This window comes from Anguilla rostrata, chromosome 8 (assembly GCF_018555375.3).
Source record: "Anguilla rostrata isolate EN2019 chromosome 8, ASM1855537v3, whole genome shotgun sequence".
NCBI lineage: Eukaryota > Metazoa > Chordata > Actinopteri > Anguilliformes > Anguillidae > Anguilla > Anguilla rostrata.
In genome coordinates, this window is record NC_057940.1 from 53,358,297 (window position 1) to 53,373,504 (window position 15,208).

The 15,208-nt window shown below is 44.5% G+C and overlaps 1 protein-coding gene and 1 long non-coding RNA gene across 4 annotated transcripts in view; both read left to right on the forward strand.

The window, feature by feature from the left end:
- The window catches only part of LOC135262049 (uncharacterized), a 31,768-nt gene extending 30,381 nt beyond the window's left edge, over positions 1 to 1,387 (forward strand). For both annotated transcript variants that reach the window (XR_010332088.1, XR_010332087.1), the window contains one exon: positions 952 to 1,387. This is a non-coding gene — a long non-coding RNA (uncharacterized LOC135262049). The remainder of the gene's footprint in view (positions 1 to 951) is intronic.
- A 3,805-nt stretch (positions 1,388 to 5,192) lies between these two features.
- Positions 5,193 to 13,997, forward strand: LOC135262050 (serine incorporator 1-like). Of its 2 annotated transcripts, none has more exons than XM_064348839.1 (10): positions 5,193 to 5,429; positions 7,059 to 7,220; positions 7,570 to 7,757; positions 8,374 to 8,453; positions 10,010 to 10,147; positions 10,328 to 10,497; positions 11,339 to 11,429; positions 11,564 to 11,714; positions 12,138 to 12,350; positions 12,567 to 13,997. In XM_064348839.1, the coding sequence occupies exons 1-10, from the start codon at positions 5,391 to 5,393 to the stop codon at positions 12,703 to 12,705; spliced, it is 1,371 nt and encodes a 456-aa protein (XP_064204909.1). In that variant the 5' UTR covers positions 5,193 to 5,390; the 3' UTR covers positions 12,706 to 13,997. The 2 variants fall into 2 exon arrangements, with proteins under 2 accessions (XP_064204909.1, XP_064204910.1); XM_064348840.1 differs by lacking the exon at positions 5,193 to 5,429 and adding an exon at positions 6,363 to 6,559.
- The last annotated feature ends 1,211 nt before the right edge of the window (positions 13,998 to 15,208 follow it).

Sequence of the window (15,208 nt, forward strand, 5' to 3'; positions counted from 1 at the left end):
CAGCCGCAGGGAACCCTTTTATTCGGCTCGCGCTGCGTTCGTGAGATACGGATCGCTAAAACAGGCAGCGCCGAGAGGTTCAATGCCTATTTTTAGACGTGTTAAGATAGCGCCTCAGCGCGTAGTAGACACTCTAAACCCAGAGCAACTTTCACAGATTACTTTTTTTTTTTTTTTGTACGTATAATACGATAGGTAGCCGGCTCTAGGGAACCGAACCCCAGCCGGGACCCGAAAACATAACCACAGAGCTTCGAGGCCCGTTTCACCTCCCGCACTGCCAGCGCCGGCGTATGCTCAGACAGGAACAGTTAGACGCGGGTCTGATTGTGCGCCACCTGTTTTTAGCGAGACAAGCATCCGCTCTCCTCCAGAGGAAGTGATGTCGGGCACAGCGCTTTTTAGCACTCCATTTCACAGGTCGGGCTTCGCTGAGAAATGAGTCACATGCACGTGCAGCTCAGCAGACTAATGTTCGCGGGAGCCCCATCCGCCGGCGGGCATCGCCTCTTAACGTGTGATGAGGGAGGTAAATAAAGACAGGAGCGGAAAAAAAAAAAAATTCTCTATGATGATACACTATGAAACAGGACGTGATCTAGTGTTGACTATGGTTATTTTGAGGTTATACCCTCTAGATCCCAGGTACAGCATTCTTGCCATTTACAAGGATGAGGTGACTCATTCTGCTATCATTATACTTATACATATTTTTTTATAAATTAAATAACATATTAAATATCCATCCATCCATCCATCCATTATCTATACCCGCTTATCCTGAGCAGGGTCGCGGGGGGGGCTGGGGAGGTGCTGGAGCCTATCCCAGCGTGCATTGGGCGAGAGGCAGGAATACACCCTGGACAGGCCGCCAATCTATCGCAGATATTAAATATATTAAAATACTTTTCTTTTTTTCCACTCGTATCTACTGTATGTCTGCTAGCGCAGTTTAAGTCGCCCCTGCCAAAGAAACCAACGTTCCGGAAAGGAAACGACAACAGCCAAAGCTGAGCGCGCTGAGCCTAGCAGCGAACTGTAGATGCAGCTCTGGGGTAACAGAGCTTCCCCAAAGGGGAAGAGAATGCCACCGTCTGTGGGTCCCGGCAGACATCGCCGTCAGGACCTGTCTGCTTGCATAGCGGCTGAGGGGGCGGGACTGTCACAAGCCATCGGTCGCGCCGGACATCACAGCAGCACGTGGGCGCAGCACTGCATTCTGGGACTTTCATAGAACCAGTGCAACCGAGTTGTTTCCAAAAAAACTGCCTTTTGATTGGTTCGTTGGAGTGGTCGAAGACTGACTTCCTAGATGGGGACAGGAGCCTGTTCCCCATTGGTTCTGACTGTAGAGGACAAGCACCATATTGACGTAGACCGTTGAATTTCGTAGTTATAATTATCAGAATCTTTATTTACTGTTCATTATCTTTCATTGGCACCTCTATCCATGGAGATTTATTGAAAAGAGATTCCATTTTATAGAATATTAAAACAAACAACAGATATGTACAGCAGCGGTTCAGATTCAGGAACTTTGAGGGCTGTCAACTGCACAGTAATATTGGAACTTTTCGTAAACAACAGACTTTTAACAGAATTGTCTCTGTAATTCAGCTCTGCTACATCTGGTTTTTCCCTGGAAATACATTTGGGTTTTTTTCACTCACAATTCAATGGCATGGGACGATAATTTCGTATCACAAATCTATATTCTACCATTAAAATCCCTTTTTGCTCTTAAGGCACAGGCATTGTCTCAGGATAAAAATTGCAGCCTTGTGGTTTTAATGTCAGTTTCATAGCTACTCTACTACATTTATCTTCTGATTTCACCATAAGTCCTCCTCTCTTTGTTGAAAGTGGTCCCACTCACGGCAGATTGACCTAGAGTGTAGCCTATATGGCAAAAACATTTTAAATCAATTTTTAAACATATGTTTAGTTGGTCAGGTCACAGAAAATATCATCAATCATTAAGTTAATCCTGGGCTCAATAAGTTTGGGTAAAACTGTTCTCTGCTGCTTTTTGGCTGGACCGCAACAGCGGGGCCAGCCCTACAAACGCGAATGTCTGTGACTGAGTGACTGGGTGAGTGACTGAGTGAGTGATGAAGTTACACCATTGGTCGGCTGGATCACGTATGTTAGGTCCAGTCATATACTAGGTTTTGACCTGGTCTTGTTTGGAATTGACTGGACAACAACCAGCATCCCTGGGTCTTAAATTCATTTGCAATTCTATCACACCTCAGAGGAGACGTTTTGATGGAGACTGTTGTCAACACCGTGCGGTTAGGTTTTTCCCTCTTTTCATCCTCTTGACATTTGTGTCACTTTTTGAACAAAGAACTATATAGCTGGTTCCAATATTTTGGGGGCGCACAAGTCACAGCTCGTGGCGCCAGGAGGACTGTGATGTTTTATATCCTGGCGGTCTCGAGCTGGAAGCAGTTCGAAGCGTCGACGACCACGCGGGACCTGGACCCACCCCCACCCTTCAACCTTGACCAAATTTCGTGGCCAGGACCAGTCCCGTGTTCAGCACACGCGATAGTACAGCCTGTTTTTCCCTACGCGTACGCTTTTTTAAAAATCTTTATTGCCTCGGTGCGTATTGGAAAATTGCTGCTGGGGACTGACACGGATTTCGCGCTCCACTGCTCTGAACTACGGAAAAAGTTAAACGATTACAAATACTGTGACATTTCAGTCTCTACGGTTTATCATTTCACTGCTTCACAAAGCTGTTTGTAAACCATATCGACCTTTTCAGAGGATATGATTGAAGTGTGTTACGGTGCGTCTCCTATAGCACTTGGCAGTTTACAGAAAGAACCTGGTAGTGAATTGTCCAGTCCTGAAACTAAAGTAACCACAGCTCATTGTTCAGATAGTGAACAAAATGCTATGTAGTCGAAATGAAAACCATGTCCCATTCATCCACCTGTATCAAAGCTATAAACCTTTTAGTTATTTAGACATGATTTGAATTAACAAATAATTTACTGTCACGTTTAATAAATGCATATTCAATAACTGTAGATTATTTGGGACCTTTACATGAAAAACTACAGCACGTAACATCACCAACTATTAAGTCATATTAACACGTTAAATTCTGTTATAGAGCATCGTATTTTTATGCATTGTTCATTTAACATAAACTACATGTCCCAAGACTATCTTAAAAACAACGCTGTTCTGCGTATTTCTTGTACACAAATACGACTTCGCTGATTTTTTTTCTCTGAAAACACAGGGCAAGACGTTCCCATTGATGTTCCACACAGCGATTAGCAAACAGGAGTACACTTACCAGTAAGTAAACGAAATCAAAAGCCAGAGAACCCGGTGTGGTTTTATTTTAAGCTGTTGTCATTTCTTGAAACAAAATGTTTACTCTCCGTTTTTTTCGTTTAACCAACAGGCGCACAATACCCAAAAACAGTCCACGGCATCTTCGTCCTCGATGGCTGCGCTTACTTGTAGTTGTACAGTGCACGAAAAGGGTACCAGAGAGGGGACGGTACCAAAGTCAAACCAAGAAGGGGAGTACGACAGCCCGACAATGCCTTTCATTGCAAGAACCCTGACAGACGTGACAAAAATGACCCCATACATCCAAAACATTGACTTTTTAGAAGATAAACTTTTGGAGTTCTATGACAATAAATAAGCAAACGCTTGTATTTCGTCCCGTTTGCCCTCGAGAAAATGCTGCAAACATTGCTCCAGTATTTCCAAGAAGATTATGGCGGCTTGCCTTTTCATGTGTACTACTGATGACTATCAACAGGTTGTAGAAGCATGTAAATAGCGAGGCATACATGCAGTGCGTTGAGGATGTAAACAATGTAGTGTTTTCAGACGTTGTTTTTTGTTGCAGAAAACAGTAATGATAACCCGTGATTCTTTTGAAAGTGTATATTTTTGCTTCATGTTATCCTAAACAACTCAGCTCTTCATTGGCGGTAACCTATGTATTCCTGTACTGCAGTCAGAGCGTATGACCTGTATGACGCTGTGTAAATATATAGGCTATTGCGTGTGTGCAGATTTCACAATTGGTAGCAATTTATCCATGAACGATATATATTTTTTTTAAATGCGTAGGCCTAATTAAACACTTGCCAGTGAAGGTCTAAATAGCATATTTCGATTTTTGATGGCTGTTTATAAAAACTCACCACCATATCCTATATCACTATATCAATTCTAATATTATCCATGATGTCATTTATCAGGAATCAGTTCAAACAACATTGAAACATAATGCAATGTGATTTTGTTCACGTGATTTCTGAAATTTTGTTTCCCATCTTTCCATGTCCTGTGTTTGTTTGGGGTTATGACCTTCCCATAATTATAATTTACACAATCATTCATCAATAATTCGTTTTTTGGCCAACGGAAAATTAATAAATCTTCAATTGTCGAAATAAAAAAAGTTCACTTTTTCACTTTTGATTTTCTCTTTTTTGAGCTTCTTCTGTATATAGGCTACAGCTATGGTGTTTTTCTGATATCCTTATTCACCCCTGTTTTGTGCTTATTCATTTTTTGCATCCTTATTCATTTTTGTTCTCTGTTTTTAAAAAAAAAACTTTACTGGTTTTGAGGTGTATGGTAGTCTACAACAAGAATGGAAATTCAGACACCAAGCCCAAAACCTGGCAGAAGGAAGACCAAAATTACAACAACAACAACAAAAGGTCTGGGGCCAAAGATAATATGTTTAATTCATCTGATTTAATTGGACACCTTTTCAGTTCTTCTGGCAATTAAGTAAGAATTATTGATGTATTTTGACTGGTAGAAGTGACCCTAGAAACGGTGATGTTTCTCAACATTAGCGCAATGATAGCGCAACTCACGTCCGCAGACATATTTTAGCTGGCACCACCTGCGCATGCGTCCTACTAAACGAAGCAACTCCTGCGCTTGCGTCCGACTTAACGTCCATGAGTGAGTGAGTGACCACAATTTGCCACCCATAGCCCACAGCGGCAGTCCTGCCTGCCCGCCCTGGGAAAAAGCAAGAGACGTATTACTGGCCAGTTTCCTTTTCATGTTAATTAAAGATAAGAGGTCATGCTTTCACTGTTTGTTTTGTTGAAACACACGTGTGCCATGCTTTGTAAAACAAAATCATCCAAAATTATGACAGAAACACCTTACGTAGTCTCGCAATGCGAGGAAAAGACAGTAGTCATTAAGAAGTAGCTAGCCTACCCCTAAAACGAATAGTTTTGTGTACGGAATATCTGTGGAATTCTCTGTGGAGGTGTGGCCTGGTCATAGCACACGGAAGAAACCAAGTGCGTTTCCGTGTTTACGACTTTCTTTCCAGCAATTTTTCTTCTGAAAGTTACTTTTAAAACAAGAAGATGGGCGCTTGTATGGCATTGTGTTCGCTGGCCAGCTGTGTGAGTATAGGCTAAAGATGGCATTAATTCTGCGTATATTTCGTATCAACGTATCCGCTTAGCAACGGAGGTTACTTATAATCGAAATACGTTTCACTGAGTCTATGTGAACAGTCCCCGAAGTCAGCAACATGTATCAGTTGGTTAATTGGCTGCATTTGGTATTATTTTCAAACTGCGGCCGAATTGTGCGAAAAAGTGCAACAATTCCATAGCCACCTGCTTCCCAGTATAAAATAAGAACAAAATTATTGACTTCGCTTCTTCTTGACTTAAAGATAGCCTACTTGGACTGTTGCTGTGTATCTCGGGAAATCACGCATTTGTATGGTGGACAGACGTGTATAAGAGGCTATTAACAATTTGTGATCTGACCTACAAGATTAAATTACCTACGAAATCCTCGCAAATTCGATCTCGACTCGAAATGCAACATTTTCAAAGGCTGAGTGTGCGTCGGATTTTGAAAATGTTGGAATGGAGCTGTTGAAATATAAGCTTGTTGCCTAAATTTTCAGTACAGACGTGTATTTTAATGACATAATTCAGTTAAAATAATTTTAAGCATCGCACCACAGGCCGTGTTTATTCGTCGATAGGATTATCGTAGATTTAGACAATTATGGCAGAGTTTTTCTCCTTGTCCTACTTTGCAAAGTGCTCACGATTCCATTTTTTTTTTTTTTTTACAAGTTATGCCACACCAGTTTTACCTGTATTCTACTAGGCGCCTTCCTGGTTTGTTGAACTGACATATTTATCGAGTAAAACTTAAGTTGGGGATTCTACTTTCTCTCATCTTGCTGTAAAGTTGAGAGATTACAGAAATCGTAGCTCTGCATGAATATACTCTGCATTAAAATAGCGCATTGCAACTTAGAATTTTTAAACCCCTCCCCTAAAGCACACAGATGAAGAATACAAGGCGACGTCAGGCGTTTCGTCGGGTATAAATCTGAGTAATGCTACTGCCATTTCAACAGTATTTTACTGTGAACGATTGTGTGGTAGGCTACAGTATCTGAAAACACTGCATTCTGTGGTCGCGATAAGTCCAGCTGGTGAGGAACTAGCTGAAGCTCGGTGGATTGTCCTGTTGGATTGAACCTCACAATGTAGCCGGAGCTTCGGTATGATGCTGGGGCCCCCGCTGCTCAGTTTGGACCTGATCCAAGTGGGACACAAATGGGGGGGGGGGGGGTTGGGGAGGGTTGGGTATAGGTTTGCCAGGCCCTGTGCTATTTTCACTTTTTGAAAACGTTTTGTTCACTCGAAGGGAAACAGGATAACCGTAGTGGACAGTGCACACATTTGAATGAGCTTGTGTGATGAATAGCACATCCCCTGCTCTTGACCTCTCCCCCTCTCCCCCCCACAACTCATTGGCAGGGTTGCCCTAATTTCTCCCTCTGTCTCCCTTCTTTCTCACCACTGTTGTTTTTTCACCCCTCTTTCCTTTTATCCCACTTCACCTGTTCTGGATCCTCTTCACTTCCCTTCATTTTTGTTCCACTGCCATCTTTCCCCCTCTCTTTTTTGTTGTTGCTGTTCTCACTTTCACTTTCCATCTCTCCCTAATTTTACTCTCTTCCTCGCATACTGTCGTTCTCTCATTCACCGTCCAACCAGGCCTCGTGTCTGTGTGGCTCCGCCCCCTGCCTCCTGTCCGGCTGCTGTCCGTCCACCAACAACTCCACGGTGACGCGACTGGTGTTCTCCCTCTTCCTGCTCCTGGGCACCGCCGTGTCCATCATAATGATCCTGCCCGGCATGGAGACGCAACTGAACAAGGTACCAGCCGGCCCCCCTGGGGGCACTGACCCCCCTCTCCCCCGCACACACACACACACTTTATACCGGTGGTCTCCAACCCTGGTCCTGGAGAGCTACAGGGTCTGCTGGTTTTCATAGTGACTGTGCACTTCATGAATCAATTAGAGCAGTTGATTACACAGTTAACTCAACTCACCTGGTGTCTTGGGTTTCAATTTGGTGCTGATTTTGGGGTTGAAAACAAAAACCAGCAGACCCTGTGACAGAGTTAGGGTGTGAATATCGCCATAGTGCGGCACAGGCCTTGATATCCATCCCTGTGTTGAGTTGTGTTGTGTTGTGTTGTGTGTGTGCGCGCACGTTTCAGATACCGGGCTTTTGCAAGGGCGGCACCTCCATATGGGTGATCGAGAACAAGGTGAACTGTGACATCATCGTGGGCTACAAGTCCGTCTACCGCATGTGCTTCGCCCTAGCCTGCTTCTTCTTCCTGTTCTGCCTCCTCATGATCCGAGTGCGCAGTAGCAAGGACCCCCGCGCCCACATCCAGAACGGGTCAGTTCCGCCGCCGCCGCCGCCGGCCACTTCCTGCCGAACCGCGCGCGCCTCGCCGTCGCTCTCTCCGCCGGTCGTGGAAGAGGCGTCGGATTTTAACGTTTCCCCCGCCGCACGGCTGGAGTTGCTGAAGCCCTCCCTGGTCCTGGTCAAGTTCTTGGTCAAATGAGGGGTTGCATCTGTTGCACATATGCGGCCTTCTCCCAGATTCATCATTTGTTATTATACAAAATTCCCCCCTTAAACCAAAGAGTTGTGTAGAAATGCCGTATGCAATAGTCTTAGTCCCTTGTGAAAATAAGTAAGACTGGCTCACAGACTTTGGATACGCTAGACCCTTTATGCCCCATGAGTTAATTCTACCGTGTCTAATTAGGAATTAATCAGTAGCCTCACTAACCAATCAGAAGACGTATCTGTAAAAATACAGTGTGAGCTACAAGATTCTGGAATGGAAGCACTGTTGCCCGGCAGCAGCCGTCATAATCAAATTGCCATGGTAACTTTTGTTTTCGGGCACCGCCTTACGGTGGGGGGAATGGAGGATGTGTGCCTGGTTCTTTCAGGTGTGTGCCTCTGTGTCCTGTTGTGTAACCCGCAGTGTTCTGCTCCTCAGGTTCTGGTTCTTCAAGTTCATGATTCTGGTGGGAATTACAGTCGGGGCCTTCTTTATCCCTGATGGGATCTTCAACACAGGTACTGCCCAGACCCCTGGAGCACATATTCAGTGGTCTTGCACTGTCCCCTGCTGAACAACTAGCCAGACATCATTACATTACATTACAGGCATTTGGCAGACGCTCTTATCCAGAGCGACGTACAACAAAGTGTAAAACCATAACCAGGAACAAGTATGGCGAAAACCCTAGAGAGAAGTACCGGTCCAAGTGCAGGGAACAACCGCATAGTTCAACTTGGACCCTGAAGGTTAAACTGATTAATACTAACACAAACGAGAACAGCAACAACGCAATCTATGCAAAAATACAAGCAGTAGTTAAGACAGGTGCATTAACTAAGTCACCTACGAAACAGGTACCTAGTTACAACCCTAAGCTTACAGTCATTTAAGAGATTACAGGGAGGTAGGGAGGGATGGGGAGAGGTGCAGCCTGAAGAGGTGAGTCTTCAGTCGTCGCTTGAAATGGGTCAGTGTCTCAGCTGTTCTGACCTCCACGGGGAGGTCATTCCACCATGTGGGGCCAGAACAGACAGGAGACGTGTTCTGGAAGCGCAGGTGCGAAGAGGGGGAGGTGCCAGGCATCCTGAGGTAGCAGAACGGAGGGATCTGGCTGGCATGTAGGGCATGTCCACTTTAAGGAGTTCAGTAATGTAGCGAGTAGCAATGAATGCAACTGAGTGCTTTTCACAGATTTTATTAAATATTAAATTTGGACGGTTCGAAGAGTTCAAATACCTGCTTGTTTAAATAAATAAATAAATAAATAAATAACAAGACTGGTGAAACAGGAAGGTGTCGAGTGTGGTGTAATTCTCTGCGAATATCACAGCTGATGTGTGAGCAGTGTCCTAACCACCACACAGAGCACACCTGCAATAAATGTGCCAATGGGAACATCAGAATGTGAGACATCCAGTGCAGTGTGATAAAATAGGATGTGGCCTCACTCTCATGTTTGGAAATGAATTGCAGGCTGGTATAGTTCAGCTGTTTTGTTAAAGGGAGGTGGATTATTTTTGCTTGTACTTTATCTATCTTTATCTATGCTAAAGGAAGTGTAAAATAAATTTGTTTCCAGTTCCAATTTGTTTCTTTATAAGCCATTTCAAGCTGCATAGATATTGCAAAATGTAGGGTAAGAGTGCAGTTGTGCTTTTCTGTGGTCAAACCCCTGATCTTCAGAAAGAGAAAGATGGTTGGAAATTGCCGTTTAAACTATGAAGTGTTAAGCAAGAGCAAACTCCAAACTGTATTTATATATCAGATAGATGCAGGTCTGCAGAAAGGTGTGAAGCTTCTGCTCTCATCCAATTACAGAGTCTCTGACATCATCAGCTGCTGCTAAGCAACCCACCCTCCCAGATCTAAAACATGCGTGTTTTAAATTGCTAAAATTCCAGTTTAATTACCACACAGAAGGAATAAAACAAGCAAATTTGAAATCCATCTTGGCTTCATAATCATGTTTATGGAAATTATATCTCATACAGAGTCCTTCTGCAAGCTTTAATTCTATTGGAGGAAAGACTACACACATAGAAGCCATTTGTCTTTCTTCTCTCCTCCTCAGTGTGGTTCTACTTTGGTATGGTGGGCTCCTTCTTCTTCATCACCATCCAGCTCATCCTCCTCGTTGACTTTGCCCACTCCTGGAACGAGGCCTGGGTAGGAAGAGCTGAGGAGGGCAACAGGAAGTGCTGGTTTGCAGGTACGTGATTGGCTCGCGCTGTGAGCCAGTCACACGACGGCGCCACGTGCGGTCCGGCCGCGGAACGGGGTCCCAAGGTTATCGATATCGAACGCCCGTGCCAAATGTGCCGGCCTTGCTCGTTCCCTTCAAAATTTGGAAAGTAAAGGGCTTCTCTTCCTCTCGTTCTGTCTGTCACAGGCTTGCTCTTCTTCACCATTCTCAACTATGCCCTGGCGTTTGTTGCCGTGGTGCTGTTCTACCTGTTTTACACCCAAGCCGACGACTGCACCGAGCACAAGGTCTTCATCAGCCTGAACCTCATCTTCTGCGTCGTCGTCTCCGTCATCTCCATCCTGCCCAAAGTGCAGGTGCGACACGTTCCACTCCCCTTAATTCCTGCCCCGACTGTCTCCCCCTCTTGCTCACCCTCTCCATCCACATCATGTTGAAAGTAGCCTGAAAATCAGTAAACTGAGGATCTCTTGCAGTGTGATGTTGGGAGAATATTGAATCATAACTCAAATATTTTCCTTCAGATAGTGTTATTATATTACCCAGGATTCCGACACATCCTGGAAAACCTGGATTTTTTAATGCAGTTTTCCCATCATGGAAAATGTGCAATCCCCCCCCCCCCCCTTCCCCATTGCGCAATCACATTCCATCACCCCCCCACCCCCCCCCGGTCCACATTCATAATCTCCCCATCTCCCACGATCACAATGTATGTTACAGGTGTAGGTCACATACTGTACAATGTCCTGGATAGAGTGGGAATCCTGATTAACCAACATCTTGCATCAACTCTCCTGTGGTCGAGCAGGCCACGTATGCAGGTGTCTCTGTGTATTCATGCATACATTTGCGTTTGTGTGTATGTAAATTGTTTGTGAATATGCGTGCATGTGTGCGCTTCTGGTGTGTATGTTGTAGTGTGTGCGTGCGTAAAGGTGTGAGACCTCGGTGAGTGTGTAAACGTCCGCTACACGTGAAGAGGTCCCACCCCAGAGCTTCAAAAAGGGTGCCGCTAGTCGGCTGGACACTCTTGCCTTTATCTCTGTGAGCTAATGGACATAATCCTATGAGTTAATGGACTTTGCACATAATCTATTTATGTGCAAAGTGGCTAGAGAGGGCCATGGAGACCTACTTTTGTTTGTGTGTCTGTGTGTGTGTGTGTTAACAGTGGGTTAACTTCCTGTGTTACAGGAAGCTCAGCCACAGTCTGGCTTGTTGCAGTCCTCCCTCATTAGTCTGTACACCATGTACGTCACCTGGTCTGCCATGTCCAACAACCCTAGTAAGTGCCACAAACTTTTAGCATCTCTAAACCTATACAATTGAGGCCTGGGTTCCTTTACTGTACACATATAGCCGCCATCACTTGACAGATTCATGTTTCCTGACCTCTGCCCCCCCCCCCCCCCCCCCCAGATCGGAAGTGCAACCCCAGCCTTCTCAGCTTAGTGTTCAACTCCAGCAGCACCACCCCGGCCCCTACCCTTGCCCCGGGAGAGATTCAGTGGTGGGATGCGCAAGGCATTGTGGGATTGATCATCTTCCTTTTATGCACCCTCTACTCCAGGTAACGCCCGTCAGGAGGTTTTTGCTCTCCACTGCGGGATGTTATGAAACCAGCCGGGCGTGGTCGCAGACGACTCCTTGGCAAAATGTTTGACCTGGGGGGTGGGGGGTGGCGGGGTGGGCGGTGGCAGCATTGGAGCTCAGTCACGGTCACCATCAGCAAGGCCGCGTCTGCCTCTGATTGGTCAGCTTTGCGGTTCGCATTTTGTTCCTAAAAACGGAAATGGCCAAAGCACTTTGCGTCCATGGGTGAAGAAGGCAGAGAGAGAAGAGACAGCGTTCCTACGGTCGCGCCGAGCACGTTTTGCCGGATCAAGTTATATTGTCTGTTTCTCGAAGGCAAAGGGTAATCTAAAAACGAGACATCCGACGGGCCGGAGCGACAGCCAGTCCCACCTGCTTGCTGTGCTTGCCCCTCCTCCAGCATCCGCTCGTCCAACAACGCCCAGGTGAACAGACTGATGCAGACGGAGGAGAGCCAGGGGCTGACGGCCGTGGAGGCGGGGCCGTCGGAGGACGGGGTGCGGCGCGCCGTGGACAACGAGGAGGACGGCGTCACCTACAGCTACTCCTTCTTCCACTTCTGCCTCTTCCTGGCCTCCCTCTACATCATGATGACCCTCACAAACTGGTACCAGTGAGTATCCTGACTCCCTGACTCCCCAGCCGGTCTGGTCTCGCCAACCTGTGGTGCTGGTGCATGGTGTGAGCGATAAGAAAGCTCTTCTTGAGTGTGTGTGTGTGTGTGTGTGTGCGTGCGTGCGTGCGTGCGTGTGTTAGCCTCCGAAACACTATCACATTATTTCCCAAACATGGGGATTGTGGGATACCGAGGTGTTCTCCTCCCCCGCAGTCCGGACGCGGAGTACCAGGCGATGCAGAGCTGCATGCCGGCGGTGTGGGTGAAGATCTCCTCCAGCTGGTTAGGCCTGCTGATCTACCTCTGGACCCTGCTGGCCCCGCTCATCCTGCCAGACCGAGACTTCAGCTAAGCACGCACCGTGTGTGTGTGTGTGTGTGTGTGTGTGTGTGTGTGTGTGTGTGTGTGCGCACGCGCGCATACTTGAGTGTGTGTATATCTGAGTGTGCCCATTGCCCACATACAATACAATACAATACAATAAGCTCTTATGTAGTGCTCTTTATGCATACATCCCAGGGCACTTTACAAAAATAAAATAAAATAAATAACATAAGAAGTCAAAACTAAGAGGAATAGGCATGCATGAATACATACATGAATAAGTGTGTGCGCGTGTGTGTGTGTACCTGTGTACACATGCACATTCTTGAGTGTGTGTATATCTGAGTGTGCCCACTGCCCACATACATGAATGAGTAGGTGTGTGTGTGTGTGTGTGCGCGTGCGTGCACGTTCTGTAGGTTCTGCCTTTAATCTGGTGGGTTTGAAGGATATGGAGCAAACCCTGACCTGACGCCGTGTTTTTGTCAATAGGGAAAGATTTGTTTTTTTCTTAATCACTTTTCTTTATTTGTGTACAACACTGAAGTTTTAACCGGACACTACTGTCCTCTGATGGCTAAAACGAGAGCAATTTAGTCAATTATAACTTTAATACTCTAAAAATTACATTTTAATTGAATCACATTTTAATAAACAATTGGACAGCAATTGTGAAACAAAATGGCGTCTGAATGGTTACCATGGGCTAGCCTCAACTGACACAATGCTGAGGGTTGATATTAATGTCAGTGCTAGAAGACACTGGGTCTTAAATCCATACTAGCTACATAGTGTATATATATGAATAAAAATGTTCAGTTCTGTTTCCACAAATTAGCCACAAATTGTCACCTAGCATTGGCAGAATGAGACTTCATTAACACTGAATTATTTGCTTCCTCATAAAGTTAGTTTTTGAGCTAACAAGAAACAGATTAGAGGTTTTTGCAGCTTAAGTGGACAATCGTGTTTAATGTGTAATTAGTTGTGGTAGGTAGTCTGTTCAAATGTTCAACAGAAAGCCTTACTTTAATATTTCCAGCTTCTTACTAGGTGCATTATGTAATCAATGCCATTGAGATCATAATCGACTGTGCGTTTTTTAATTCAGTAGAACGAGGTATAGATCTGTGTACAGATCAGTATATTAATCCATTCCTGTATTTTTCACACTACATACAGTAAATAACATTGGGTTTGTTGATTATGGGCTGTATTTTTTATGCTTTCGTATTTTCATTTGTTTCAAAATTGAAAATTGTTCCTGTTAATTTTTTTTTAGATCACAGACAATAAATCATATTCTGTGTTTGTCCAATACTTTCTTTTGGGCTGAATTTTTTTTTGCTTAATTTTGAGGCTAATCAATGGTGATAAAGGGATCCTGATCTAGTGATCGTGTGCCTGTGTAAACATGGTCAGTTGTGATGAGCAAATGAAGCCAAGTGATAAAGTTCAAATTTATGTTCATGTACATGTGGTGAAACTACTTAGAATTACATTACATTACATTACGAGCATTTAGCAGACACTCTTATCCAGAGCGACTTAAGCCATATTCTCACAGGACTAGTATTACCCGGGGACCCAGTGATTTAGAAATGACCCCCCCACGTCTGTGTTTCCTGCGGTGCATTCGCACAGGAAAAGCGAAAAAATGTCTGTATTTCACTCGAATTTACTGACATTATCCCCCCCGATATGATTGAAAATATCAAGGCTCTGGTCTGCGTAACAGTAAAGTACAACCCCAAATCACAGAGATGCCGATTCGCAGGGGACTAAAATTATCACATGACCTCTGTGTTTGGCGAAATATGGTAGGTAATATTTACTTTACAAATTACGGACATGGCAGATTCACACGGGATTAAGATCACAGACGACCTCCGCAATTATTACAAGTTACTAGATCTCCCCAGGTAATACTAGTCCCATTCAAATAGGGCTATACACAGTGTTTTGCATTTGAACCTGCAGTCTTCTTGAGGCGTGTCCTTTTCAGATACATGCCGCTGTGTGTAGAGAGCCTCGCACGATATGAACACGCACCAAACACGTAAAAGTACATTCACATTGTTTGGATTAAAGACACAGCACATTTCTGACGAGCTCGTTTTGGACAAGTTCAGTGAGGTCAACATCAAATTATGCATCTTGACTGTTGGACACTCTGAATATCTGATTATTCAAATCTAAAACCATAATGTACCTTACAAATAGATTCCTTGGGTCAGTGGCCTGAATGCTTGATATAATGAGCAGAAATTTAAGAAATATGTGGTTTTATTATTTTTCATCAGTATTTATTAACAAGAGTTTCAGGAACGCTGCTAAAATACTTAATTGACATTTATTGATATTTTCCTGCCTAAAAGTGAAATTTTAATATATATATATTTGCATTTAAGTATAAATAACTGTATTATTCTACAGTACTTGGATGAAAACAATATTTTTTAATATTCAAATGTCAAATTAATCCAGATGCAATTCCACACACATGTCATGAGTAGACTCTTGAATCGAAT